Source organism: Centropristis striata, chromosome 7 (assembly GCF_030273125.1).
Source record: "Centropristis striata isolate RG_2023a ecotype Rhode Island chromosome 7, C.striata_1.0, whole genome shotgun sequence".
In the NCBI taxonomy this organism is placed as follows: Eukaryota; Metazoa; Chordata; class Actinopteri; order Perciformes; family Serranidae; genus Centropristis; species Centropristis striata.
The window spans coordinates 32,337,603-32,365,368 of record NC_081523.1 but is presented as its reverse complement, the minus strand read 5'-3'; the positions used below and the strand labels follow the sequence as shown (position 1 = coordinate 32,365,368).

Genomic DNA, 27,766 nt, shown 5'->3' with positions numbered 1-27,766 from the left:
GTCACGTAACAAGGTTCACAGTAGCACAGTGGTAATAGGCTACACAGTTAGCTTGGCGATCTCTATTTGTTTACAACAAGCACTGGACACTGTGCACAGTTAGCTACGGTGGCCGCAGTTGTTGTGCATGTTGTCGAAAACTTGTTGCTAAGCGACGATCGAAAACCATACGTCACCTCCAGAGTCTCGTAAATCCCTCTGGGGCCTTTCTTTGTAATGGAGACACGCCAAGTGAGCGTCTATTTGAGAGGGCATGGCCTGACACTTTCCCAGCGGCCACTCTTAACCCTAATGGAAAAGTGCCTAACATTGTTTTACACCAGACCACTAATGGCATATACCGTGTATGTGTTGCAGTTGCTTCTGCTGCAGGTGGAGCTGGAGGAGGAGTGGAAGGGGAAGTGTGAGCAGATGTTGGCCTCTGCTAAAGAGCAGCACAGTAGAGAGCTGGCTGAACTAACGGAGCAGAGAGATGCCCTGCAGGACACGCTAACCCAGCTACAGGAAAAGGTAACCCAGCTTGCCATGATTAAACACAGGGATAAAAAAGCTTTGTCATTGCTTTTTGACTGATTTTTGCACATTATAGTAACCTTATTGGTAACCTTGATGATGTGATCAGAGAAACATTATGGGCATAACATTATTTTTTCCTTAATAAGTCTGAGGCCGTGTCCAAAAGTATATGTGTATTTTCATAAAGCTTTGTTTTTTTGTTTTAGTTTTTTTGCACTCTAGCCCGTTGGTCACACCAAGCAACCTGTGGAACTAAAAAAAGAAGCCATTGTGGTAGTGCCAATAACTAAAGTTCCTCGAATTACCACTTGAGGGTGGTTCCAAAATCAAGTCAATCCCAGGCAGCAACTTCTCGGTCTGACCAGTGAAGCAATACAAACAATAACACATACATTAATACTCACCATCACCACCACGTCTCCATGTCACATCTCTTTTAGAGACTTCTTTAAAAATAAATGTAACCTATGGAGAATATAAAAAAACAAAACGGAGGTGAATGTGCGGCCAAAATCCCCTTTATTCCGCTCGCCGTCAACAGTTTACCAACACATTTCCAGACGTTTGCCCTTCAAAATAAGATAACAAAATTAACTTAAATATACCCGAACAATTATGATTCAGTCCACTCAATAAAATAGGTTACAAAAAAAACAAAACATTTAAAGTAAATTTAAGTAAAAGTCATAATCTTTGTTAAAATAAAAATTGCGATTGTAACATAGGTCTCTTTTGTGTTGAAAGGGATGGTTATTTTTTAACAAAATGATCTAATTTTGCATATCTAACATTAATTTCACTGTGCAGTGTAAGACACCATAATAGTTTTTTTGAGAATAAAAAAGAAAAAAAATGTGTTTAAGAATAAACCTCGATTCACCTTAACTCGCCGTTTGAATTTCAGCCATATTTTCTGGAGAAATGCACTTGTTTATCCTCCAAACTATGTGGCGCTGTCGTGAAAGAATGAGCGGCCTGAAGCTGCAGCTCTCCGGCTGTGCAGGATTCCCCTACTCGAAGCAAATCCTGAAGTGCCTTAAGCTTGCATTCTATCAAAAAATTCCAACAGGGGTCACCAACTCCAGTCCTATCTTTCTCAAAACAAAATGAGACGGATTTCTACCCCTCCTCGCGCCTCCCAAGTCCAAATATGGTCTCTCCCGGTTTCAAAAAACAAAGATGTCAACGGATGTAAAGCAAGAATACCGACAGTTGTAACGATGAACTCAATGCTTAAAATGGGCAGTCCACAAACCAACGGGTTACGGCACAGTGACTACGACCATTATTTAAATACGGTCTATGGTCAATCCCTATACACCCCCATGTTAAAGGAACTGCAGAAATAAACATGTTAACAGCCTGGTACTAAAAATGGTTAAAATGTTTTCTATACAGTGTATGGTGCACACACAAAAACTGAAAATTGACCTTTTGTAAAACTGACGTGACCAAAATAGTGCTGGGCTTTTTACATGTGTACACATAAATATGTAGATACTCCTCCACTTTATTGAGGAACAGATGTGTCCAAGCGTACTGCAGAGGTCATGGCGACAATTTGTACAGAATATTTGGGGACAAAGTTGAAACTGGTTACAGTAGTAGTACTATTTGCAGGGAATGCATTTTCTTTTCTGCACTTTTCACGCACACAACACAGCACAACACAACACCACACGCACGCACACAGTGTCACAGTCAATGTATGTTCTCTTTAAGTACACAGCCTTGGAAGAACAGCAAGGCAGAGCTGTAAGGGAGAAACTGGAGAAGAAACTGGCAGAGCAGGAGAGTTCAGGAGACACTTCAGCGGAGGTGAGGAGTCATACATTAAACAATGAAACCAGGATTCATCACAGTTATTTCAGAGTATAACTTTGTCACAGTGCAACTCACAGAATAAAATAAAAAAAGATCAGCAATAGCAGTAATTATTACCTCCAGATGTGAAGTATAGCTGAGCCTTCAGATCTAGTTCCTACTCTCTACTCTTAGTAGAGGCTACAGTGGATGCTTGCACATTCTCATGCAATTTAGTACAACTGTCCTGCAGTAAACTCTGCCTTTGGGTTTATTATATTCAGTATTTGTAGTGACAGTGTCAAACAGATTTTGATTCAACTCATTGATAATTTGTGGCAGCTCATTATTTGCTTTTTATTGCTTCAACACCTTTAAAGACAGCTGGAAACAACACAATAATTCTAACAAATCTTAATAAATCTGTGATTTATTTAAGTTCTGTTGTATTGCACTGCATTAGGATGTGTGTTCCTGTTATTTCAGGTACATTTTAAACACTGTAAGATAACAAAGTCTATAACATATCTTTCTATAAATCTCTTAGTTTATAGTATTATTTATTTTAACTGTTTCACAATCTGTAAACAAAACTGCTCATGCAAATTCAAACATTAACAATAAATCAGGGTATGATTTTTTTTTTTTAAGTTGAGATACAGATTTTGTTTGAGTTTGATGGCTGACTTTTGAAGATGTTTGTTTTGTTTACATATGTTCAAGGCCTTTTTTTGTAATTTATGTGACATTACTCATAATTTTTGAGCAATGAATCCAGTTGTGTGTCCTTGCAGGTGAAGCGTGTGATGAACGGAGTGTTTCATTCTCTGCGAAGGGAGTTTGACCTGGATGAATCTTACAGTGGAAAGGCTGTGCTGGGAGTTATTGTTACTACCATTAAAGTAAGTGCATTTGTGCTCACAGAAATGCCCAAAGTGGCCTTTCTGTGGCAGTCCGGAATGTCAGGAATGAAAATAAATCTGATTTTTTCCTTCCCCAAAAGGACAAAATAATTTGAATGTATGGATGGAAAAGGTGACTTGTATCCACATCACATATAACCAGTGGAATACATATCAGCATGCAGTCATGGCAGCAACATTGGATGGCAGTTATACCCAAATGGCATATATAAAACACAACCATTGACTTAGTGTTTTGTGAAGGCGCTTCTTTGTTTCATCTGCCCTCAAACTAAGTTTTCATAAGTTTCAAACTGAAAAACCTCTTTAAGAGGATAGAGGTGAACACAGGCGTATAGAGCCCTGAGGCATCAGCATATCAGCACATATAACCAAATATAAGGTTTAGACTGACAATATTTCTGTTAAGCTAAAGCATTTTACAGTGTGGATTAATTGGAGAGCTGTGCAGTATTTTGTTTGCAAGTGCCTTGGCTTGCTAACACATAGCTGACATTAGCTTTGTAACAGGTGACTTTTCCTCTCTAATAGACATAGGATGCTAAAGTAATCATTTGACATGCTAGCTTCAGGCATTTTGTTAGCATTTCAGCCATTGGTTTAATAATGCAGTGCAGTTTATTTCCTCTCAGCTGGGTGTGGTTTTAGTAAGAGTGGAGAATGATGCATTGCATTGAATTACAACCAAAAACTTTCTCAAATCATATGGCTATTTCTTTCCAGAATGTAACGCTGCAGCTGCTCAGTGGCACAGAAGGATCTTCAGAGAAACCAAATAAGGAGGAAGAGCAAGAGAAAGAAGAAGAGGAAAGTGGTGATTTGAAACAAAGACAGGATACTGCACAAAATGTACATTTGAATGGTAACAGAGAAGTCGAAGAGAAAGAACATGAGGTTGAATCAGATTCTCACCAAGTCAGTGAGACCCAGATGGATGAGGAAGTGGCAACGGAGAAGGAGACAGAGAAAGGAATTGAATCAAAGGCACAAAAGCAGGCAGAGGCATTAGAGGCTACTGATCACACTCTTGTTTCTCCTACTGAACTGAAACTACAAGACACAGCAGAGTCTAAAGTACAGCAGGAGCAGGAAGTACACTCTGTTCCTCAAATCTCTACTGAGAAAACAGACACCAACAACTTTACAGATCCAGATGATGCACCTGATGAGAGTTCACCCCCTGAAGATGGACAGGAAACTATGTCCGAAAGAACTTCTGCATTGACCAGTGAGGTGGACAAGGAGATTGCGAATGATGAAGAGTATGTAAGAGAAACCCATGCTGCTTCTCAGGAAGCCTTTGGACCCCCAGCTAACCCACCTCCACCACCGACTACAAAACCAAACAGCCCAGGAGAGGGCACAAGGTGAGACCTGGCATTAACGGTGAATTTATCAGATTATCATTGGCCAACCACGGTGCCTGTCAGAAAAGTCTCATAAATGTTCATTTTAAGCAAAGTCTGGCCTCCTATAAGTAACCAGAGCAGTCTCGGTGCTGTTGTGGGGTTGAAATCCTGACTGGAAAACATCATAACTGTAAATTTGAGCCAAGAGACTTTATTTATTTTTATTTAACCTTTGTTTAACAAGATAAAATACCCATTGAGATAGAGACGTCTTTCACAAGGGCGACCTGGCCAAGAAAGGCAGCAGCACACGTCACAATGGACAGGACAGACAGATAAATAAGAACAAACATTGACATACTTTGTGAAGAGCAATAAAGTGCAGGAGTTTACAGCAACAATTCAAGAACACAGGCACTGATCAAAGGATTTCCATCGTCTTTTCCGTAAGACGCTGCAGAAATCTTCCAATGAAACAAGTTATATATAGACCAAAGTCATCCAGTGTGTATGACGTCTTACATTCAAGGAGGGCATGCTAGCTTTAGCATACAGTTCAGTGGTGGTTGAGGCGGCTACAACCAGTGAGGAACCTCAAGGCACAGTGATAGACCGGAGACAAAGGCAGGGAGAAGCATGACTTGTTTCGATAATAAAAACCAAGCTTCACTCTTTTTTTTTTAAACAAGTGTGTTTATTAATTTTCAGAATAATCACACTACAACAAGATACTGTATAATACAGGTGCAAAACAAAACAATCACAATAAGGCTTATCGTCGATGTGAGTATCACAGGGCAGTAGCATGAGTAATTTGCACAGTCCAAAACAAAGATAAAAAATAATCTGTCTACTCCTTTAGAGGAAAGCATTACAAATAAATAAAAATAAAAAGAGCAAACAAACAGACGTATGATAAATACATGGTTATTTCATTTGTCGATGGTTTACATACAGGGATAACATGCCTCCAATGCTTACCTCCCCTCTAAGAACACCATAAAAGACCTCCATATACTGTCAAAAATTTGGTATTTACCCTTTAACGTGAAGGTGAGTTTTTCCAGCGCCAGCGAATCTGATAGCCCTGCAAGCCAGACACTAATACTCGGTTTAGTAGTGGATTTCCATGCTTTGGCTATGGTGTATTTGGCTTGTAGCATGCAAAAAATAATCATAGTTTTATTCGCCTTGCTAAGGTTATGATTTATTGGAAAAATACCTAGGATACATAGTTGGGGGTCTATTATTAGTTTTATACCTGTAACCTGCAAAATCATATCCATCACCTCACTCCAAAAGGCCTGAATCAGTGGGCAGTCCCATAGGCAATGGTATAGAGTGCCCTCTCTACCACATTTATAACATGTGTCAGGGTTATTGGGGTTGAATTTATTTAGCTGAGATGGTGTTACATATATTCTCATTATCCACTTGTATTGAAGCAGTTTAAAATGGGTATTTATTGTTTGTGTTTGAGATTTTAAGCAAATATTCTGCCAGTCCTCAGTGGTAATTACTGAATTTAAATCCTCACACCATGCCAGTCTCTTTCTATCTGAGGAAACCTTTGATCCTTCCAAGATTAATGCATAAAAGCTTGAAGTCAATCCCTTCTTAGGATGTTGATTTGTTGCTATTTCTTCTATAGGACTAAGTGTAGGTAAAGCTAAAGACTTCTGTAGCTTAAATATATAACTTCTTATCTGCAGGTATTTAAAAAAGTGGTTTGGTTGAATATCATATTTTTGTTTCAGGTCGACAAAGGACAAGAGAACGTTGTTGTCAAATAAATCTGCAATTTTACTAAGGCCTTTGTTTGCCCAAATTTTGAATCCCATATCTTTTTTCCCAGGTTTAAAATCACTGTTGCCCCAGATTGGTGTAAATTGAGATAATATTGGTATCTCATCTATATGTTTATGAACCTCGTACCATACCAGAATTGTGTTTTTAACGAAGGGATTATCTGTTAACGTCTTTAGTTCTTTTAATTTAGCAGAGTATAGATATGACTTGAGTGGTAGAGGGGATGACATACTTCTTTCCATACTCATCCACGACTGAGGCGTTCCTTGTGAGAACCAACAGGAGGCAGTAGTGAGTTGGGCAGCCCAATAATACCATTGAAGGTTTGGGAGTTTCAAGCCCCCTCTATCATAGGGGAGATAAAGCAGAGATAAGCGAAGTCTGGCCCGTCTGTTGTTCCAAATGAAATTACAGAACATGCTTTTCATCTTTGAAAAAAAATTAATAGGAGGACTGAGAGGAATGGAATGAAAGAGGTAAAGGAACTTTGGAAGAACATTCATTTTAAGTATGTTGATCCGCCCTATCATGGAGATTGGTAGTAATGACCATCTATTGATAGATTCCGCAACTGACTCTATCACTGGGTTATAATTTGTCTCTACTAAATCATCAATTTTAGGAGTAATTTTAATACCAAGATATGTGAAGCTATCTCTAATCACCTTGAATGGAGTTTGAACAGGGGGTTTTATTCTATCTGAATGCTTAAGGTAAAGTATAGCAGATTTTGATTCGTTAATTTTGTAACCGGATAGCTTACTAAAAGAGCTAATGATATTGAACAAGTGACGCAGTGATTGTTCTAAATGGGATAAAAAAATTACAATATCATCCGCGAATAAACCTATTTTGTTGTCAATCTCATTTATTTTAATGCCTGTGATATATTGATTACTCCTAATGGCGATAGCCAATGGCTCAATTGCCAAAACAAACAAGAGGGGTGAAAGAGGACAACCTTGGCGTGTGCCTCTAGAAAGATTAAAAGGTTTGGATATAATATCATTTGTTAATACAGATGCTACCGAATTGTTGTATAAGACTTTAATCCAATCAGAGAAATAATGACCAAAGCCAAAACGTTCGAGTACTTTGTGGAGATATTGATGTTCGACACGGTCGAACGCTTTTTCTGCGTCTAACGAGAGCACTGCTGTATCTGGATGTTCTGTCTTTGCATAAACAATGTTGAGAACCCTGCGGACACTGTGGAAGGCTTGTCGTCCCCTAACAAACCCATTTTGGTCTGGATCAGAGAGAAAAGGCAGGTACCTCTCAAGCCTCCGTGCCAGTACTTTGGCAATTATTTTAGCATCAGAATTAATTAATGAAATCGGCCGATATGAGTCGCATTTTGTTGCTGGTTTTCCAGGCTTCGGTATCAAAATTATAAGTGCGTTGCACATGGATGGTGGAAGTTTGCCGGAATTGAAGCTTTCCACAAACATATCTAGCAGTGGAGAAAGTAGCTTGCTCTTGAAGATTTTGTATATGTCAATAGGTAGCCCATCTGGGCCAGGAGCCTTTCCCCCTTTCATTTTATCAATTGCTTCAGATAATTCAGCTGATGTGATGGGGGAATCTAAATCATCTTTAGCTTCTTCACTAAGTGAGGGGAGTGTTAACTGATCAAAAAAATCTTGAAATGATTCATTAGTCATTAAACACTCCGATGAGTATAACTGTGTGTAAAATGATTCAAAAAGTGTATTAATTATTTGAGGGTCTGACGTTTTATCTCCAGTAGCAGTGTCAATCTCTGTGATAGTTCTTGCATTTTGTTCTGTTTTTAAGCGCCAAGCAAGTAGTTTCCCCGCCTTCTCTCCCTGATCATAATAGGTCTGCTTAAGTCTAATTAATCCTGCCAGGGCTTTATTAGTGGATAATTTATTGTACTTCGCTTTTAGGATTGCTAATTTCTGTTGTTTTTCTCTGCTATTGTCAGAAGTTACTTCCAACTCAAGTTCCTTTATATCTCTTTCCAGCTCCAACATCTCAAGATATTGTTTATTCGATTTATTTCTTGTGTATCCCATCATTTGACCTCTAATAAAAGCTTTGAAAGCCTCCCACCTTACAGAGGCAGATGTTTCTGTTGTATTTAACTCAAAATAGTCATCAATATTTTGTCCAACATATTCAAGGAATTTGGAGTTATGTAACCACTGTGGCCTTAAGCGCCAAAGTCTTTTCCCTTTGACAGCTGTTGTAGCTGTGTAATTTAGCAGAAGTAAAGAATGATCGGAAATGAGAATAGACTTATATATACAATCATTGATGTCTGGAGCAAGAGATTTGGACACGAGAAAGTAATCTATGCGACTGTATGTATTATGTGTAGCTGAATGGCAAGAGTACTCTTTCTTTGTAGGATTTTTAACTCTCCAAATATCAATTAGGTTAAGCTCCTGCATAAATTGGAGAATTATCTTCCTGCTTCTTGAATGGGTTAGGTCTATGCCTGAAGAGCGGTCCAGTTTTGGGTCAAGGGCGCAGTTAAAGTCACCCCCAATTATTATGACACCCTGAAGAGAAGAAATTTGCAAAAATATATTACTATAAAAGTTTGGGTCGTCATTATTAGGACCATATAGGTTCACAAGAATCAAGTCTTGGTTTACTAATGAAGCTTGTATAATAATATATCTGCCCGCTGGATCCAAAACTGTCTTTTGGATACGAAGAGGAACAGACTTGTGGACAAGTACTGCAATTCCTCTGGCATAAGATGAAAAAGAGCATGTGATTACTTGACCTGGCCATCTCCTCTTTAAGCGATTTGTTTCATTAGAAAGCAAATGTGTCTCTTGTAGGAAAACTATTTTGGGATTATATTGCTTGATCCTATTCAAAACTTGCTTGACTTTAACTAATTTTCTTAATCCTCTAACATTCCAAGAAAGTAACTGAATGTCTAAATTCCTATTCATTAATAAATACTGTGATTATGACATGGCCCTGATAATACCGTTTTGCCAAAATTGTGAAAAAAGGCACCTTACATTTCAAAAACAAGAACTTTACAACATTCATTATAACACAGAACTCTTAGCCCTTCCCGCCCCCTGTGATCAAGTCACACAGAAGCCCACCCCACTTGTACCGATCCGGTTAAACTCACTGATCCTTCGAAAGGAGCAAGAGAGAAAAGGGAGAAAAGAAAAACAAAAACATAGAACGTACTACCTAAACTTTATAGGTCAAGTGCTCCGCTCCCCGTGAGGGTTAATCATGTCGACCAATAACCTCAAAATAAATGCACAAGTGTAAGCCACCTAATCAAATTCACCTGTATACAGGATAAACAACACTGTGGCAATGTTCATAACTGTCCCTCTTAAGACGTGATGTGTTTAGTATTCTGTTTTAGCATACATAATGTTGACAGTTGTTTACCCCTCTTGCTGCTGACGAACACGTTGAATAAATGCTTCAACCTCTTCTGGTGTGTTGAACTGGTGCCGGCTGCCTTGATGAAAGATCTTCATCTTTGCGGGAAATATAAGCCCGAAGTCCATGTGCAGCTCCCGGAGTTTCAGCTTCACGTCGTTGTATTGTCGGCGTTGTTTCTGTACCTCCACAGACAAGTCTGGAAAAAACATGACATGGTGCTCCCGATACATCACTTTTCCTTTTTTCCGAGCTGCTCTCATTACTCGGACTTTGTCTTGATAGTTAAGAAACTTCATGATGAGAGTGCGCGGGGGACCGCTCGGGTCTTGTCGGCCGGGCAGCCGGTGGGCACGTTCAATGACCACGGGTCCCGGAAACGTGCCCGGTCCAAGGATTTCGGGCAGCCAGGCTTGGAGGAAAGAGACCGCGTCTCCCCCCTCAGTTTTCTCGGGCAAGCCGATCATCCGTAGGTTCGATCTTCGGTGTCTGTTTTCGAGGTCGTCAAGTTTTAGTGTAAGCTCGTGCACTTTCTTTTGAAGGGACTTTTCCTTGCTAGTTAGCCCTGATATGTCGTCTTCAGCTTTGCTAATGCGGGACTCTGCCGCGGTTAGCCTCTCAGAAAAAACACCAATTGCTTCTTTTATCTCTTGGTTAGAAGAGACGACTTCGCGCAGTTGAGTAGAAAAGTCAGCTCTCATTAAACGAATGGCAGCTAAAATATTAGCACCGTCGTCTTGGTGAGCCGCGTTAGCATCGTCCAAATCCTCCTCATCACCCACCGAGGTGTGGTCCATGCTAGCGTCGTCGTCTTCGTCGCCACCCGATGCCGTTTTAACCTGGTTGTGTTGTTTCTTTCTTGGCATTTTTTGTTCAAAATAGTACAAGGAAGCTCTTGCAGAACTAACCGAGTTGGTTGAGGGTCAACTTGGCAAAATGGAAGTGTAAAACAGGGACACGGGATCGGAGCTCGGAAACCTGCTGCTGCTCAGGCAGACGCCATAACCGGGAGTCCAAGCTTCACTCTTAATTTGAAGATCAAATTTTTGATATGGACTTTGAATGAAGTTTGACTTTGGTCCCCATCAATAGTTAGTCCCAGGTACTGGTAGCTGGAGACCAGCTCTGGAGTTTTACCCTGGGCAGTTCCAATTGAAGGAATATTCTCAGAGGGAACCGAAGGATTTCAAAAAAGCATTAGCTTGGATTTCTCCGCATTTAAAACCAGTTTCAATTTCTCCAGACCAGTTTGTAGATCAAAAGTGGACTTTAAGAGTTCAAATGCATGTACAATTGAGCGTGAACAGCAATAATTCACAGTATTGTCTGCATAAAGATGGTACGATGCATTTGACAAATTTGCACACAGATCATTAACATAAATTGAGAACAGGATGGATCCCAAAACTGAGCCTTGAGGAACACCTTTTATTACCTCAAGAATGGCGTTGAACAAATTACATCCTACCTGCCAAATATCCAGCAAACCAAGAGGCAGAGACTGTTAAAAGACTGATCGCATTGATTGCCTGCAAGCTTTTGTTCTGTTCCAGATATTTGTTTTCATCGAGTAAACAAGCAAGAACCGTTAAGGAGACCACTGGCCTGTTGGTGGAAAGGGGGTATTAGTGAAAAGACGTTGAGATGTTTAGGACCTACTGACACATGGCCCTCCTATCAGCTAGTCAACAGTAGCCAGTAAAACAAAAAACTATACTGCTTGTACCTATTGTTGCCTATGTTTCATTTGAGGTGTAATTCTAGGCATTAAGTGTCATTTTTAACTTGCAGACATGATCACATGCTGTCTCGTAGGCCAAAATAACTCATTGACCAGACTTATTTAACTTAACCTGCAAACTAAGTGCATGTCTGAACTCATCACAATTTTTCATGTCTTTCTTCTTCTACCCCACTGTCCCCCCACACTTTCTGCTACTTTCTCAGTCTGACTGGGCTATCGGGGGAGGAAAATGGAGAGGAGCAATTTTTCCAGACCACAGCCCCTGCCAATCCTACCACAGCTCCTGCCCACCTTGCCACAGCCAGCGAAGAGGAAGAGGAGGATGACATGGTGAGGAAAGATCAGTAAACCCTTGTGTTTGTTTCACTGTTAATTCTGTCAACAATCATTTATCATAAGTTAATACAGCTTTTAAAAAAAATGCAATTCTGTTCTATATTATCATCAATACAACATTGATGAACAGCATTTATGATATTCTCGCTCTCGTTTGTGTCCAGAGCTTGAAGGGGCGTCCCCCCCCAGCCCCTCTCTTTGGTGATGATGAGGAAGACAACGATCTGGATTGGCTAAACTGAGATGGAACCAGATTCATACAAGTCTGCATCTTAATTAACACTAAAAACATGCACAAGGTTCTTAACCAGCTGTCTCTGCCTGGTGGGGGTCCTGACAACAAAAGAGGCCTCTGCTGACGAACTTGAACAGACGTAGGAGTCAGACAGCGTCGCTCTTCACCTCTCTGCTGTCCTGCTGACTGTCGGTTGCTGCCACGACTATAATTTCAGACTCTGATTTTATTAGAAATAACAAGCCTGTAATGCAAAGAAGAATCAAAACAAATACTTTTAATCAATTATGTGATACATACTGGTGATGTAATTTAATCTCAGTGTTGTACACACCACTGTAGCATATTAGTATGTTGTCCCGTTGTTTTTAATTATTAGCTTGCTGCTTTAAAAATAAACTTTTACACAGTTTTGGTAAACTGAAAATTCATTTCAGATAATAAATGGAAACATGAAATGATTCTCTCAGCATGTTGTGTGTGTAATATCAGTTTTATCTGCAGTAATTTATTGATTCGTCAAGGTTAGCATTTAGTTTCAGATAATTAAAAAAAATCCCCAAATACTGTATTGATTTTAAATTGAATTTGATGCAAATCTATGGATTCCCAAACAAAATTTGTCAATATTTATTAATTGTTAATAATTTGTTTAAAAAATAACCAATAGGGCCTGACTGCCACAGACCAACAGGGGGTGCTCGAGACCCTAATAAAGCTACACTGTTGCTAAGCAACAGCATTGTCAACCATGAACTGTACCAGATGGCATAAAACCAGAGATGGTTTAGATAAATCTGACAGTCTTAACTAAACATTTTAATAGAGACAGAGCGCCATGCGTCATATTCTGAAAGCCATGCCCACCAGAGGGGGAAAACTATCGGTGCCACAATACTCAACCGTGGACTAAAATACTAACAAAAAGCCTGTTTCTTAAGACATACCATATGATTATTTTAGCCTTCTATGTCTCCCAGAAAGGACAAACGGGCTGTTAGCAAGCTAATTTCTAGACAGCCTAAAACTGACTTTGGATATATAGTATAGTATAATATATAATATAACATGACTTAGTGACAGAATGCACTGCATACGTTAAGTTAGCATATGTTTGCCAGCTTTGTACCAACTTAGTTCTGGGTTATTTACCCTGTTGGTAGTGCATTTCACCACACAGCAGCTTTTAGACATTTTTCTCTTTGCTAAAAATAAGAATGGTCATGATGCTCCTGTCAATACAAAGTCAATTGAGAGAGTAATTGTTTTCCCCTCCTGTGGGGGCGGGGGCTTTCGCGAGAAATGTAATCTGGAAGTAATCTCCTATGTCCTCCACTTATTATCTACACATACTTCGTTACAAAAAGACCAATTATTATTATAAAAACCGGACCGCCCATAAGAACTCTGTGATCACAAAAGAAAACTAGCTAGCAAAAAAGACCACTTTTCCACGGGACTATTTCACTTTTTCTGTATGGCATATACTGCGTCAGTTTTCAGTACAAAGTCAAACATTACTATATGTGGAAGATTGATAACGAGATTGGACAAGGTTCAGATTTGCACATTTACTGTTCACACTGTAATTTGCTGACACGCGGCTGTTTTACAGCACTGCATAGAGCAAAGGGAAAACTCTCATCACAAAAAATTCCAAATGCCGTCCGTCATTTTGACAGATTAGAAAACTGGGGTGATCCACCATAATTAAAGTAATTCACACTCCTGACCAGCTGGTGGCGTGTGTATATTAGTTATCTATTGTATAGTCTTATCTTAATCTCAGGTGCAAAACCTTGTTGTCCAACTGGCTTCAATTAATGCATTGGTCGACCGTGTGCACTAGTAAATATTGGAATATCCGAGCTCCGGAGCTCTGCTGGAATACACAGTTCTGATATTCAGAGCTCCACACTGTTGGAGCTGCACAGCGTAACGTTACTGTTGGTACTCTGTCTGAGGAGCTGGAGTAATGCTCAGCGCATTGAATGTGTGATAAACAGCTGAAACTTCAGCTTACTACCATTATGGTGTATGGTCGCAGTTTCTGTTCATATTTTCTCTGTGTTCTAAAACTGCATGATGTAGGCCTGTAAGATTTTTCTTTATTTTCATTATTAAAAAACAAACCAATAATTAAATGGTATTAAGTAGATCTAAAAAAATTACAGAAAATGAAAATGGTGGATAATAATACATTATGACTGGATTTTTATGAACTTGTCTGTCAAAATGATGGACCACGGAAAGTCTAATGCAACCTCTGCAGTGCTGTGTGGGGAATTTGGGAATTACAGTACAGTCTTTTGACACCCCCCAATGTCTGTCAGGCCACTGATTCTCAGTCACATCGCAACCATCACAGTGGATATCTTCCATTGCATTGCATCCTGAGGCTGTGATCACACATGTGGGAATGCAGGCAAGTGACCATCGCCTGCAGAGGCAATATATGGGCAGTGCAGTGCAGGATTGGACACACATGGAATTCAGTGTGCTGGTTTGTTGTCCATTTCATAGCCAAGTGGGGTCAACTACTGAGACTGAAATCGGGCGAATATTTCCCAGTGTTAAATTGCCGATGTGCAATCTTACTCTTCTCATCTACCTGGCTCTCGACCCTGTTAATTTCCTTGTTCTTCTATTGTCAGTTATTGTAATAATGTGCTGTAATGTGCCTTGCATAGAAATGGCTGTACGCCCACTTTCTGTCGTATGCCCATTTGATAAATTATTCATTTCTTATCAGAGGATAGGATTCTAGCCTTTTCTGTAGTTAAAGCAGTTGTTAGATGCTGGGACGCCCATTGAGGTCTTTCCTATTTCTCAGAAGCTGCATGGTTTTTACCAACGGGAGCAAGAATATTAGTCAGGTGGCTTAGCAAAATAAAGGGGACAAGCAGGACAAAAGCACCAAATTTTTTCACCACAAGTTTAAATTTTTATTAGGAGTCACCTCATCAAGATTGCAGATTGGAGATGGCAGCCATATAAAATCTATGAGAACCAATATATCTTCCAAGCCACTTAGAAGGTCACTCTTGGAGTCAAAATATACATTTTCTGGGTCACGGAATCTATTAAAGCTATTGAGAATATCACACTGACTGAACTAATATAATTAAATTTCACAAGTGTTGCATAAAATTATGTAAAAAAAATCATGTAAAAACATAAACACTATATATAGGCATGTGACTTCCTGTTCATAACCTCAGTTACTTTCTTATTTGTTGCAAGAAATGGGATGTGTAAAAGTTCAGGTTTGTTGATTGGAAGCCCAAGAGTAGACACAACCTGAGCAAAAAATCTGGCCTCAATGCAGGCCTTTTATTTAGGTCACATGTAAAATCATTCTCGCAGGATTTCAGTCAGAGTGAGCCCCGATCTCTGTAGTATTCACATTTCATCTTCTTGGGCTGTGCCCGCCCCGTACAGAAATTGGACTTTGACGCAACAAGTTCTAATGGCCAGTTACCAATGACATAAACAGGCAAACAGCTGTTCATGCTGTTTGTTCTACACAATGTGTGTGATTGTTGTCTTACAGGCGAGTTTCTATGAGTTACAAAGCCTAAACATGATAAAATACAGCTTGTAGCCACATCTTGCTTCTGTGGGAACACAAACTGTGCTCCCACAGGCCTGTAGGAAAGAGATTATACAAATAAAATGGAAAATTAAAAGCTACAGTGGAGCAAACATTTGCTATATGAGCTATCGGCCTTCTTATAATTATCCAAAAATAACAGATGTAACATCCAAATGTGCAAGTAAGTAGATAATAGTCCTTATATACAGGCCGGTGCCAAATTGAGGGAAAGATCTTAATGTATGAGTTTAGAAATATAAGGAATGCCTTGCATTGCTAGCTGAATGGTCAATCTCAGTGCTCTTTGTGATTTGGAACCCTTGTATCTACAGTACACATGCGTGTTACTCCATCAATAACAACCCCTGCAAGTGTGTATGAGAGACTGCAGAATAAGAGTGGGTATGTGCTTCCAAAGATGCCAACTCTGATAACCATCACAAACACAACTTTTCTTCAGTTTTTTTTTGTGTGTTTTCAACATCCCATGCAAAGACTGGCTGTTGGTCACGTACTTCCCTGATTACCCAGGCCTCAGTACAGGAAGGCTGAAATTACTTCCCTGTCAGCTGCTCATAAACTAATAAAACAGAGACTTACAAGAGATAATTATTTGATGTTATGCAAAATGTATGGCAATGATGTGCACAGCTTGTAAAAGCCCAAACTGTTTTTTAAAATCTAATTTCAATTTCATACAGATAGTCATTTTTGAAATTTTGCTGCAAAGCTAAAATTGGATCCTCTTTTTTGTGATAAAACTACAGCTAATTCAAATGAAGCAATAACATTATTCGACATACTGTTTTCCAACCCTCACTTCAGAGTTTCAAATACCGTTGAAGGCTGTGAAAGTGTTGCATTTACAGTTCCTGTACATAAATTAGTGCAAATCTTTTTTTCCCTGTATTGGGAACTCAGACTGGTCAGTGGAAGAGACAAACAAACCTGTGGATGAGACACACTCAGCCTATTAATTATGAGTGTGGGAGGCTTTTATCTTCAGAGGACAAGCCAGACTTTGTACCATACAAAAGATCCTTCGCTCCCACAGCCATCAGGCTGTCTCATTCTTCCAGAGTTACCAGACTAACTGAATATCCCCTCGTGGATAAATAAAGTAATTTTAATTTGATTTGATTTGATACAGACTCCACCCATTCCCCATACCAAGTTCACATCACCAGTCAAATACAGGTCGCCTATAAAGTTGGAATAAAATATTTCCATGAAATAATTGACAATATGATTTATTCTTGACAGATATAGTGTATATCTTCTCAAAATGTTATTAATCAATCTCTTCCAAACATATCACAACCAAAATGAAACCACAATCAACAGAATATTGTGCCTGCAAAGAAAACTATTCCAACTTTATGGGTGATTATGTAGCACTCGTCCCAACATTAATACCAAACCTCCACTCTATAATCTTATCTATAAGGGTCTACCAGATTATGCATTTAAATATACTTGCTGTAGATACAACATATGCATGTCAAACAAGTTTAATCTTGATATTCAGGTTCACAGGCCATGCTAAATTCAGAGATATGAATTATAATGATATTATCTGATATTATATTTGAGCTATTATCGATTCCTGGCATCTACATCCACGGATGACCCTCCTATGAATGACGACTTCAGGTTTTGGTTTTCAACCTGTGGCCAGAACAATGGGCATGTTAGTCTCTATGCCCTAGTGTAAATATATTATTAGCAATATTTATAGTATACAATCAAATCACTCCTCCCAACCCTTAAAAGCAAGTTCTCATAATTTCATGTATTCCCTTGGTCCTAAATGCAGATGTGTGATACAGATGTGTGGAAGGCAGACAAAGTGGAGAGTGTGAGCAAGTCCAGAAAATATGCCTCATTCAATATTAAAGTGAGCATATGAATGTCATTAAATAATCTGTAATAGATTTAAATTAGTGATACCTGATAAAAAATAATATAATTTAATACCAACCAGCAGGTGTCACCATAGAGTTACTGAGACTCATGTGAACATAGGCTGGATCATTATGGAAGAGAGATAACTTTTCAGAATAGAGATACAATTTCATCGTTGATTGATTAACATAGGGTGATGCAACCATGACTTGGTTATTGGTATAACTGGCATAATGCTAATTAGATTAAGTTAGTAATCCTTGTTGGGTAATAGGGTAATTGTAGAGGGTGTAGTAAGGGAATTAAAAGGCTCTAAAACTGTGTAGGAATGTGTGTGTGTGTGTGTGTGTGTGTGTGTGTGCATTTTTGTTGATGTGTCTGTTGCTGTGCTTAGTAGCATGATGTCACCATGAAACCCATGTCTTTGGCTTGGACCTTTGCCAGATAATGAGGTAGTCATGTTTGATATGCACTCCAGGACTTGAGCTTCAACTGGTCTTGAACTTTGTTGGTGCATTGGGATATATTTCGAACAATGTTGATATGTGACATAAAATATCCTGCAATTTCTTAATAACTGAAATGAAGACCCGCTAAACCTAAAAGGAAGCTATGTTGAGCTTTACTGTCCTGTGATAGTTAAATGTACCTCTTTTACCCTTTTTCAACCAGAGCCGGTTCCCGGCAGGTGGCCAAATTACAAACCGTTCTTTGATTTTCCACTGTCAAAGAATTGATACCTGGCCAGGAAAAGTGGTTCCAAAAAAGCGGCACCAACTCTTTGCTGGTCTTGAACCACGAACCGCTACGTCAGGGGCTTGGGGCCGGGTTATCTGACCAACAAGAACTCTGTGCCGTTAAGAGAGACCAACTAAAATGTATATTGTTTAGTAATTTCATTTGTTGAACTGCAATGTGATTGATACGAGCAAGCTAGCGTGCTAAAGTTGTTGGGCAATTTTGTAGATGTAAGATGAGATAACCCAAACCAGATTTAACAGCTATAAAAATTTGCTGTAAAATTAGCACACTAAACTGGCTAGCAATGTTGCTAGGAGTTTAACATAATACAGAGCTGTGCAGTGCTAATGGCTAGCATCACTGAATCCCACATCGCATGGCTTTTGGCTAACATTCTGTCAAAATTTCACATGAAACTGGAGTCTAACTATTTATCTTTCAAACTGTATAGCGTTTTGACCATGTATGTTAGCCTTGGGATTACCTGAGCTGGCAACTATTTTGATGCTAACGGCGGTGAATTAGCTGTGTGTCTATCATTTTCATGGATTAGTAACTTTCATCTCCTCGCTGTAAACAATGGAGGCTGCTGATTTTTTCGGGGGAAATTGGATGTTTCTTGGTAAGCCAACCATCGTCGTCAACACACCCAGTCTGGTTCCGTATTTATTCAGTCTTTCACAATAAGTCACAGTACAGTAAAAAAAAATACAGATATAGCACATGCTACATTAATCTGTGCTATGGATGATTTACCTTCTTGGCGGCAGTGACATCTTATTTTACAGATGTCACTGGTGATTGAGGTGCTTGTAACTTTAGTTACGTGTATTGTGCTACAAAACTATCAACCTCTTTAGCACCAGTGCTATTAGCAAAAAAATGTTAATGTACAGCCCTGTACTGTATATACTGTATCAATGTTGAACATAACGTCCCAACAGGCCATTACAAACCTATTATATTTTAATCTGTGTAGCATTTTGTGAATAGGCGGCCTACCTATCAGAAGTATCACTCCAAAAACACTCGCTAATGCGTCGGCAGTCCACTCCTCGGCTGCTGACAGTCCTCAAAGCTTGACGGGCATAACAACAGTAACAAAGGGGGCGGAGCTTTTCCGCACAGTCAATAGGTGACTTTAGATTGCCCTTAGATGTGAATGAGAGCGTGTGTCCTGTGATTGTCTGGCAACATGTCCAGGGTGTACCCTGCCTTTTGCCGAATGTCAGCTATTGTCTCCAGCCCCTGTGACCCAAGTTTGGATAACAATTAAGGATAATTAATTAACTTTTAAATTATGGCTATGTGACTTTTACCACACCAGCATCCCTAGGGGCTGTGTTCTTATGGGCAATTTTGCAATACAAAAGGTCTGGTGATAAGGCATGAAGCAGTAACAAAAGCAATTAAGGGGTGGAAGTGGTTTAGTTGCCTGATGCTTATCAAGCCTTAAACATAGCGTATTTGCCATAACCCCGAAAAATCCCAGACCATATGTGTAGATATTGCAGGAAAACAAAATTCAAACCTTGTCAGTGAATGTCATTTGTGTTTTTAGATGTCAATGCAAAATGTCCTTTCTGGCAATAAGGTTTAACATCATGATGGACCTACACAGGTGTAAATGTGGGGACTTTCACTTCACTAATCTGAAGAATTGATTAAGCCTGGTGGATGAAACACCTTGAAGACCGAAAAACAGTCCAGTCACCCAATATCCAATGACTATAGTAATTTGCTTTAATTAAGCCATAGCTGTTTTAGCTTCTCTTTTCATTAGAAATGTGCTTCCTCAATAACATGAATGGACTTTATATATGGTATTTAGTCTAGATTTCAGCAGCAGCTTTGAAGCTGTCCAGCTTGTTTTTTGTCTTTCACTTTGAAATCATTCACGACCCTCCAAGACTTTTCACTCCCCAAAACCTGGAAGAGTTTTAAAGAGCCCTTTGAATAAATTACCACAATCCAGTAGGAAATCTTTGCAAACACTCTAATTTTAGATTTTTAGACACTGAATATTTGTCATTGGTTATTAGTGCATGCTGCTAGCTGCTGGGCAAATTATCTCGCTAGTTTGCTAAAGGATTTTGCAATAGGTTACATTAAGATTGAGTGTAGCCAGGCCTGTTTGTTACTCACACATACAATAACTTATGTGCATTTCTTGATCAAAGTGATTTAATTTCCATTTACTGTATATTGGTTTTCCAGCAGCTTCAGACTCAGTGAGCTTTATGTGTTTGTGTCCCAGTTCCCGTAGGGGAGCCTTGGAACATTTTCTGTTTACAGCTTTACTGTGATAACATTTTCCCCTCTGAATCACAGGCAGTACTGTGTAGTGGTGCCACCTTTCCCCTGCCCACTAACAGGACACTCCCTGTCAGTTGGCTAAACCTCCAGCTCCCACACTAGAGTCCCTTTGAAATACCAGTTTGTTTATTCTTGTGTACTAAATATGCAGTGTGCAGTTTAAGAAACCTCCGTCTGACTGTTGGGAAAAGCAGCATCTGCGTTGATGGCTGTCATAGTAGTTGTTGCGTAGTTGTAGTGCGCTTATGTAGGAACGTGGAAGTTATACGGTTGAGAAAAAGTAGTGCCAAATGAAACAGCTGCAGATAGCAAACAAAATCTGTGGACATATTGTTAATATAGCATACATATAAACCAGTACAACACTCTTAGGGTGAGCATTTGTTTAGGTGGTTAAAATGTGTTTTGTGACAGGCCCTGTCTGAAGTCCCTGGAGCGTTTGTCTGGATCTTCAAACTTACAGATCAGACCATCGTCTACTACACAGAATACATTGACTGTTGCTCAATACCCATACAACCTCACTTCCAAAAAATCGGAACTATCCCTTGAATGAAGGCACAACTAATGAATATCTGAACATAAGTGTTTTTCCACACTTATCACTAGACAAAAACAGTCAGCTATACAAGCTATACCAAAAATATTACATCTACAGGTGAGTCAAGGGATGAAGGGAGAAACAACAACAACAAAAATATAGATTTTTTCATCAACACAAAGAAATAACCATTTATAACAAACACTTAGGGCAAACTGAAAACTACAATGTTAGACATTTTATTCTATTTTTACGGTAGATTACAGGCAGCACTGTTGCCAGTAAGTTACTGTAACTACCTATTTACAGTACCTTTACTGTAATGTTGTTTACAGTCAAACAGCTCTACTGTAAGTCTGCTTTACAGTAAAACACCACTACTGTAAATCTGCTTTACAGTAAAAAAGCTCTACCGTAAGTCTACTTTATAGTAAAACAGGTCTACCGTAAGTCTGCTTTAGAGTATTGCTATACTGTCATTGTGGTTTATAGCAGTGGTGGGCCGTCAGGGCCAGCAAGGCCTTCTCTGCTGGCCTAACATAACCAGAAATCATGATCATAATTATGATAAAGGCTAATTTAATTTTTAATTTTCTTTCCCTAAATATCTAAAAGTATTCATATTCTCCTCATGTCATATTCTGCTCCTTCCAGTGCTGTTGTTTTTAGGTTAGAGTTTTTATCCAATCAGAATTCAGCTATCTTATGTTGTCAGGCTGTATGAAATCTGCCCGGGCCTTCAGAATCAACAATGCGGGCGTCTGTGCACTGTAAGTGAACGGGCAAATACAGTTGATAGATAGTTGCGATAGCCAATCAGATCACGAGTTGTGTCCGTAAGGCCCTCTAGCTGGCCTCACGTTGAACGTGACATTTACGCGTCCTGTGATTGGATATGGATACTTACTAGTTTGAGCCACGGCAGTGCTATGCAGATCAACAGAGTCACACCCGGGACTGTTAACGGTATGTAAATAATCTGGCGCATTGGCGCAGCTGTGTGGTTGTACTCAAAGCAACAGGTCACAGAAAGTCGTGATACGTCACGTTTTGACATGAAAAAGTTTTTTTACAAAGAGACTTGTTTATTGTGTCGCTGTCGCCAAAGTATGGCCGTCTTGTTAGTGTCTTTCTGATATTAAACTGCGATTTTGCAATGTATTGTACAATCTCTTTAAAGCTTGCATATTCTTTGTGGACTCATTTAATAAAACTTTTTGGAAAGATAATTTTAAAGACCCTTTTATTTTTAGGTTTTGACAGTAGCATATAAGATATGTTTTAATTGCTGATGCGGTATTGTTGATTTTTTAAAATGCGCCGGATAATAGCCCATTTTGTAAACAACTGAGGTGATGCAATGCCTAGTAGTGCTTAAGTCTGTTTCTAACTACTCTCCAGTCCTGGTGTTATAAATGCTGGCATAATGAAAGGTATTTATTGACTAAGTTGGACATCACTGAAGGCCTAAGTGTGAAATGCACCGCCCGCCACTGGTTTATAGTGTGATACAGTATTTGTGTTTTATAATTATGTTCTGTAATAATGATTTAAAGTACGATACTGTAATTGTGCTTTACTGTCAGTTTGATTACATAATGATACTGTAATTTTATTGTACCATAGTTTAATTTTGAAGTTTAATACTGTTACTGTGTTTTATCACATAATCATATTAGGGCCTACTATTGCAAACCTAAAGACAGGTTTACTGATTTTAATATGAGAATAGACTGTATTATTAACAATTATATTTCTTAGTGGAAAGTGGAAGTGGTTGGGCCATCCGCGAAGCCTCAGAAGCATCGCCTTGTACGGGAGGAACGACAAGCTAGAACTGCCCTTCAGTAGTCTGAAGGAGGAGTTTATCAAGAAAGAAGTGTGCAGTTAAGGCTGAAAATGTCCACTTCCAAAAAAATGCTATAAAAACTTACAGATTAATATTTTTTTCTGCATAAACTTCTTAAACAATTTCCTCCCTGCTCAAAACTACCAAACACTCAAAGAAAAGGTACATTTGTTATCAATGTCAAGGAATTTTGATATATATGCCTTAGATGGGTATATTTTAGGTAGTATTTTTTTTAAATGTAATTATCTAATTTTATTTGTGCTATTGGCTGTCCTAAAAGTTGCTAGATTAAGTCATCACCTAATATGCACAATTTACCATGTGCATGTACTTGTAATAGACGCTGTAGGAGAGAGGAGTAACGTTGGGAGAGACAAAAAGTGAGTAAAAAACATCCTAAATATGTTTAGAACTGCAAGTGCACTGTGGACTCTCACAATTCCAACCACCCTTCTTTATCCGGCCTCGGGATCGGCAAAGGTGACCCAAAAGAGACGCTCTAACTGTAAACCAGCCAGCGGCTACTTCGCGCATGCGCGATTTGCAGATGAGACGCTGAGGGGTTAACATCCCCTCCGGCTCTGTGACTGCAGCTGAGAGAGACTCCTGCGGGAGAACTGTCGTTTGTGAGTGCTTTGGGGCGAGCGGCTCGTTAAGAAGAGTAAGGGCGTTTTCACACCTGAAAGTCCGTATCAAGGTCCGTGTTCTGTTACATTTTATACATTTGGTCCTGTTGGTTTTGGTTTCACACTGCAAAAGGAATAACGGACTTTACAAGACTACTGGACACGTCATCTCCCTGTGTACTTCCACGGCTCATTTTGTTTTGGTCACGCTGCGTTGTTAGGCCGGCCGGCATCTGAAGTCAGTGTTACTTCCTTAAGGTGTTTACACAAAATGAATCCAGCGATCCACCTTTTACTCCGTTTGATTCCTTTTCCCATGCGTTATTTCAGTCTTGTGGCAGTGAAGGTTTCTGCTGCTGTCCTCAGCTCCGTTGTGCACACAATTAAATGTTTGTCCTTGGTCTTGTGGTACCTTGCTGCTGATTAGTGATTGTGCTCACCTGCTGAGGCGTGCCGCGGAGCAACGCACACAATGTCGCGCGCATGCAGCAGCACGGCCGCTGTCACACACACGCAGCTGCACCTCCAGACAGATCGCCGCAACAAATATTTAGCTGGTCTTTTGCTACCAGCAGCACCAGCTTAATGAGCAATACGTGAGAGTGCTTGGTATTCGCAAGATGAGCCTCCTCATCATTCGAAAACTGTATTGCCGTCGACAGGAGAGGAGGAGAAAACGGCTCGCAATCCTGCAATCCAACTTCCTGTACCGTAATTCGAGAGCAGAAGAAGAAAAAAACTTCCTGTCATTGATACGGAAGTCCGAACTATAAAAAAAGTTGTTTTCACACTGTAAAAGGTTCGGACCTTGGTTCGTTTGGTCCGGATCGAGACCACCTCTTTTGGTCGGACCAAACTTTGGTCCTTTGGTCCGGACCGTGGTCCGCGGCACTTTTCACACCTGGAATTTAGGTCCGGATCAAACTGAAAAGTCCTAAAGTCCGGACCAAACGAGATAGGTGTGAAAGCGCCCACAGATACACGCACACACACATGCGCGTAAGCGCGCACATTCCTCAAGATACACATGCTTCAAACACGCACGCACAAACACACACACAGGTAACGTTATGTGATTTTAATTACACAGACACAGGTAACACACACACAGGTACACACACAACTGCGCGCGTAAGTTTCACACTCACACACACACACACACATTTTGAGGTTAAAGGGCGTAGGTTGCTGTATAAATAAATACTTGAAAAAGGAATGCTTGTTGTAGGTGTGCTCCTTGTATATAATATAGTATCATAACATTATTAGTATTAATTGTTTGACATCTCTGATGAATCTCATCATAGTGTACACACACCGGCAGTAGCCCCCGTGGCCCTTTCAGAATTTCCCCAGAGGAAATTTTCTAGTTACCAGAAATTGTCTCGTAATTACATATAAGGTGTCTATTTATTTTTTTATCCAGTGAATGTAATGCGCTTCCATTGAGAAGCATACAACTACTAACAAATCATTATTTGTTTATAATAACATATACACATATAATATTTTCAGCGCCGTCTCCGCATGATTTCTTCCAACACCAGGGATTTCCCCAACTCCTCCTGTAAGATTTTCTTTGCTTCCAGGAGGGATCTGTAGCAGTGAAGAGCACGAATGAATTGAAACCAGAGGCATCAATCATACTATAGAAGAGGACCTATGGCCACCGACGGGTCTTCTTCCTGCAGCTGTAGGTGCCGACAACCTACAAAAGACCAAGAAAAAATGTAGAGAAATATTCTTTCTTATTATAACCACATTTATCATTCATTCTTTATATTCTGTAAATACCTGAATAGGCCTACTGAATGATTAAATAAAATAAAATAAAATCACTAAATATATCATAAAAGCCAATGCATTCAGTCAGAAAAAACAGGCCTAATAAAGGCTCATACCTTGTCCAGGTCCATGATCACCGGTTTCCTCTTTTCATCCTCTGTCACAGCTGGTTCTCTGTGTTTACTGCTGAGGAGGATCACATTCTTCCTCCGGTTTGGTAGATAGCTCACTGCTGTGGTGTTGTTAGTGAAGGCAAAAAGAGAGGAGAGGATTCTCTCCCTCATCTGCAGGAGTTTGGGTGGAAGCCTGGGCTTGTTTTTCCGAATGGTCCTGACCAGGCCCACTTTCCTCTTCAGAAACTCCTGCACAATTGAATAGGATGTTAAAAAATTGTCACATGTCAGTGACCTCTTCAAACCCCTCTGTCATGTCCAGGACGACACGCTTGCCCTGGCCCAACTCCACAGCACTGCCAGCAGCTTTCCTGGTGCAAACCTGGCACCTCCAGGCATATGAGGCTTTGGAAGTTTGATAGTTTTGAGCTAATAGCTACATTTTTGTGTTGTTTTTTTTTTTCATGAAAAAACATCAATCGTGCAATCAAACTGGAATTTAAAGAGCTAAAATGCCAAAAATGTTTAGTAGTTTTGAGCAGGGCGGAAGTTGTTTAGGAGGATGCAGAAAAGAGTAGGGGAAAATATAAATCTGTAAAGTTTTATCGCATTTTTTTGGAAGTGGACGTTTTTAGCCTTAATAGCCTTAAAGGGTAGTAAATTAAAGTGGGCCCAAAGGATTAAGCTTAACCTAACGTATATCTTGGAGCTTCTAAGGAACGAAAGCTGAAGTGGAGCTGATGCCAGTCATTATGTCTCGTACATTGACAAGAAAGAGATGACATATAAAAAAATTCACCCCCTCAGAGTTGTCATGGAAGGTGAAATCAGCTTTTGAGAATAGAAGCATCTTTTGAACCAGGCAGTAAACAAGTTTATTTCTACTGTGAGAGTCAATCAAACTTGCTCTCTTCTGCAACCAGCCTCAAGCGGCAAGTCGAGGAATTGCAGTTTTTGGCACTTCTGCATAGGCTTCACAGCTCAGGACCGGAGACCTGCTACGTCAGGGGCTGGGGCGGGGCTATCGGACCAACAAGACCAACTCGGTGCTGTCGAGAGACCAACTAAAATGTGTATTCTTCATTTATTTGATTTCTTTAACTGCAATGTGATTGATACAGTCTAGTGCTAACGTTAGCGACCGATTATAGCGTGCTAATGTTATCCGTCGATCTTAGCATGCTAACGTTAGCTGGCGAGCGATATCGTGCTAGTGTTAGCGGCCTAGCCGTTGAGAGAGAGCAACTAAAACGTGTATCATTCATTTATTTGATTTGTTGAACTGCAATGTGATTGATACGGGCTAGTGGGCTAGCTCTATCAGGCCAGTGCTAGCACGTTAACATTAGCTTGCAACAAAGTCCAACATTAACATCTTACGTTCAGTGTTAAAGGAATGGTTTGGAATTTTGGACATAGGACCTCGTTTCCAACTTAGCCGGTGTGATATAGGTCGGTGGAGACCGTTTTCAGCACATTTTATGCAGTCCTTATAGTTGCACAAGTCACTGTTGCTAAACTGGTGTTGAGCTAGCGCACGTCAATAGTAACATCCAGCCTGTCACTAAAAACAGCTTTACCTGCTCCGCAGAACACCCGAGACAAATGCATTATAACGTCGGACTATCGATGTACATGTCTGTGTTGATAGAATAATTTTAGAAATTACCAGGGATGATTTTTTTGTCTCTGTCCAGTCTGGTCCAAACCGTCAGCATTTACGCAATGCCAGTCATCAGATACACTGCTGGGATCATAAGCTGTTCAAAGGAGGATATAGAAGCTACTGACATCAAGACAAGAAAGCTCCTCACCATGCATGGAGGGTTTCACCCTAAGTCCAGCACCCTGAGGTTGTACACTAAACGTCAGGTCCACATTGAAAATCCAAGGCTACATTAAGAAGATGGCCCCAACAGATGGACTGCTAAGTAAATGCATCAGGCAGCTGAACCCTGATGAGAGTACAGGGGAAGAGGAGCAGACAACATGGAGGGGACAAGCCCCTACACAGAGGTACTAATCATGACGGCCCAAGAACAGGCCCTTAGCACGATGGGTATAGAGGCCACAATCTACCAGAGCAGATCAAACCCAAGATGCAGACTGTCAAAAGATCCCCCTGAGACGGTCCAGCACATAGTAGCTGGGTATACGATGCTAGTTGGATCAGCGGACATGGAG

At 39.9% G+C, this 27,766-nt stretch overlaps 1 protein-coding gene across 3 annotated transcripts in view; it reads left to right on the top strand.

Moving 5' to 3' along the window:
- The window catches only part of fkbp15b (FKBP prolyl isomerase family member 15b), a 33,060-nt gene extending 20,540 nt beyond the window's left edge, over window positions 1–12,520 (top strand). For all 3 annotated transcript variants that reach the window (XM_059337212.1, XM_059337211.1, XM_059337210.1), the window contains 6 exons: window positions 358–510; window positions 2,239–2,334; window positions 3,114–3,221; window positions 3,966–4,609; window positions 11,741–11,867; window positions 12,038–12,520. In XM_059337212.1, the coding sequence (XP_059193195.1) occupies window positions 358–510; window positions 2,239–2,334; window positions 3,114–3,221; window positions 3,966–4,609; window positions 11,741–11,867; window positions 12,038–12,115 (1,206 nt within the window). In that variant the 3' untranslated portion in view covers window positions 12,116–12,520. The remainder of the gene's footprint in view (window positions 1–357; window positions 511–2,238; window positions 2,335–3,113; window positions 3,222–3,965; window positions 4,610–11,740; window positions 11,868–12,037) is intronic.
- The last annotated feature ends 15,246 nt before the right edge of the window (window positions 12,521–27,766 follow it).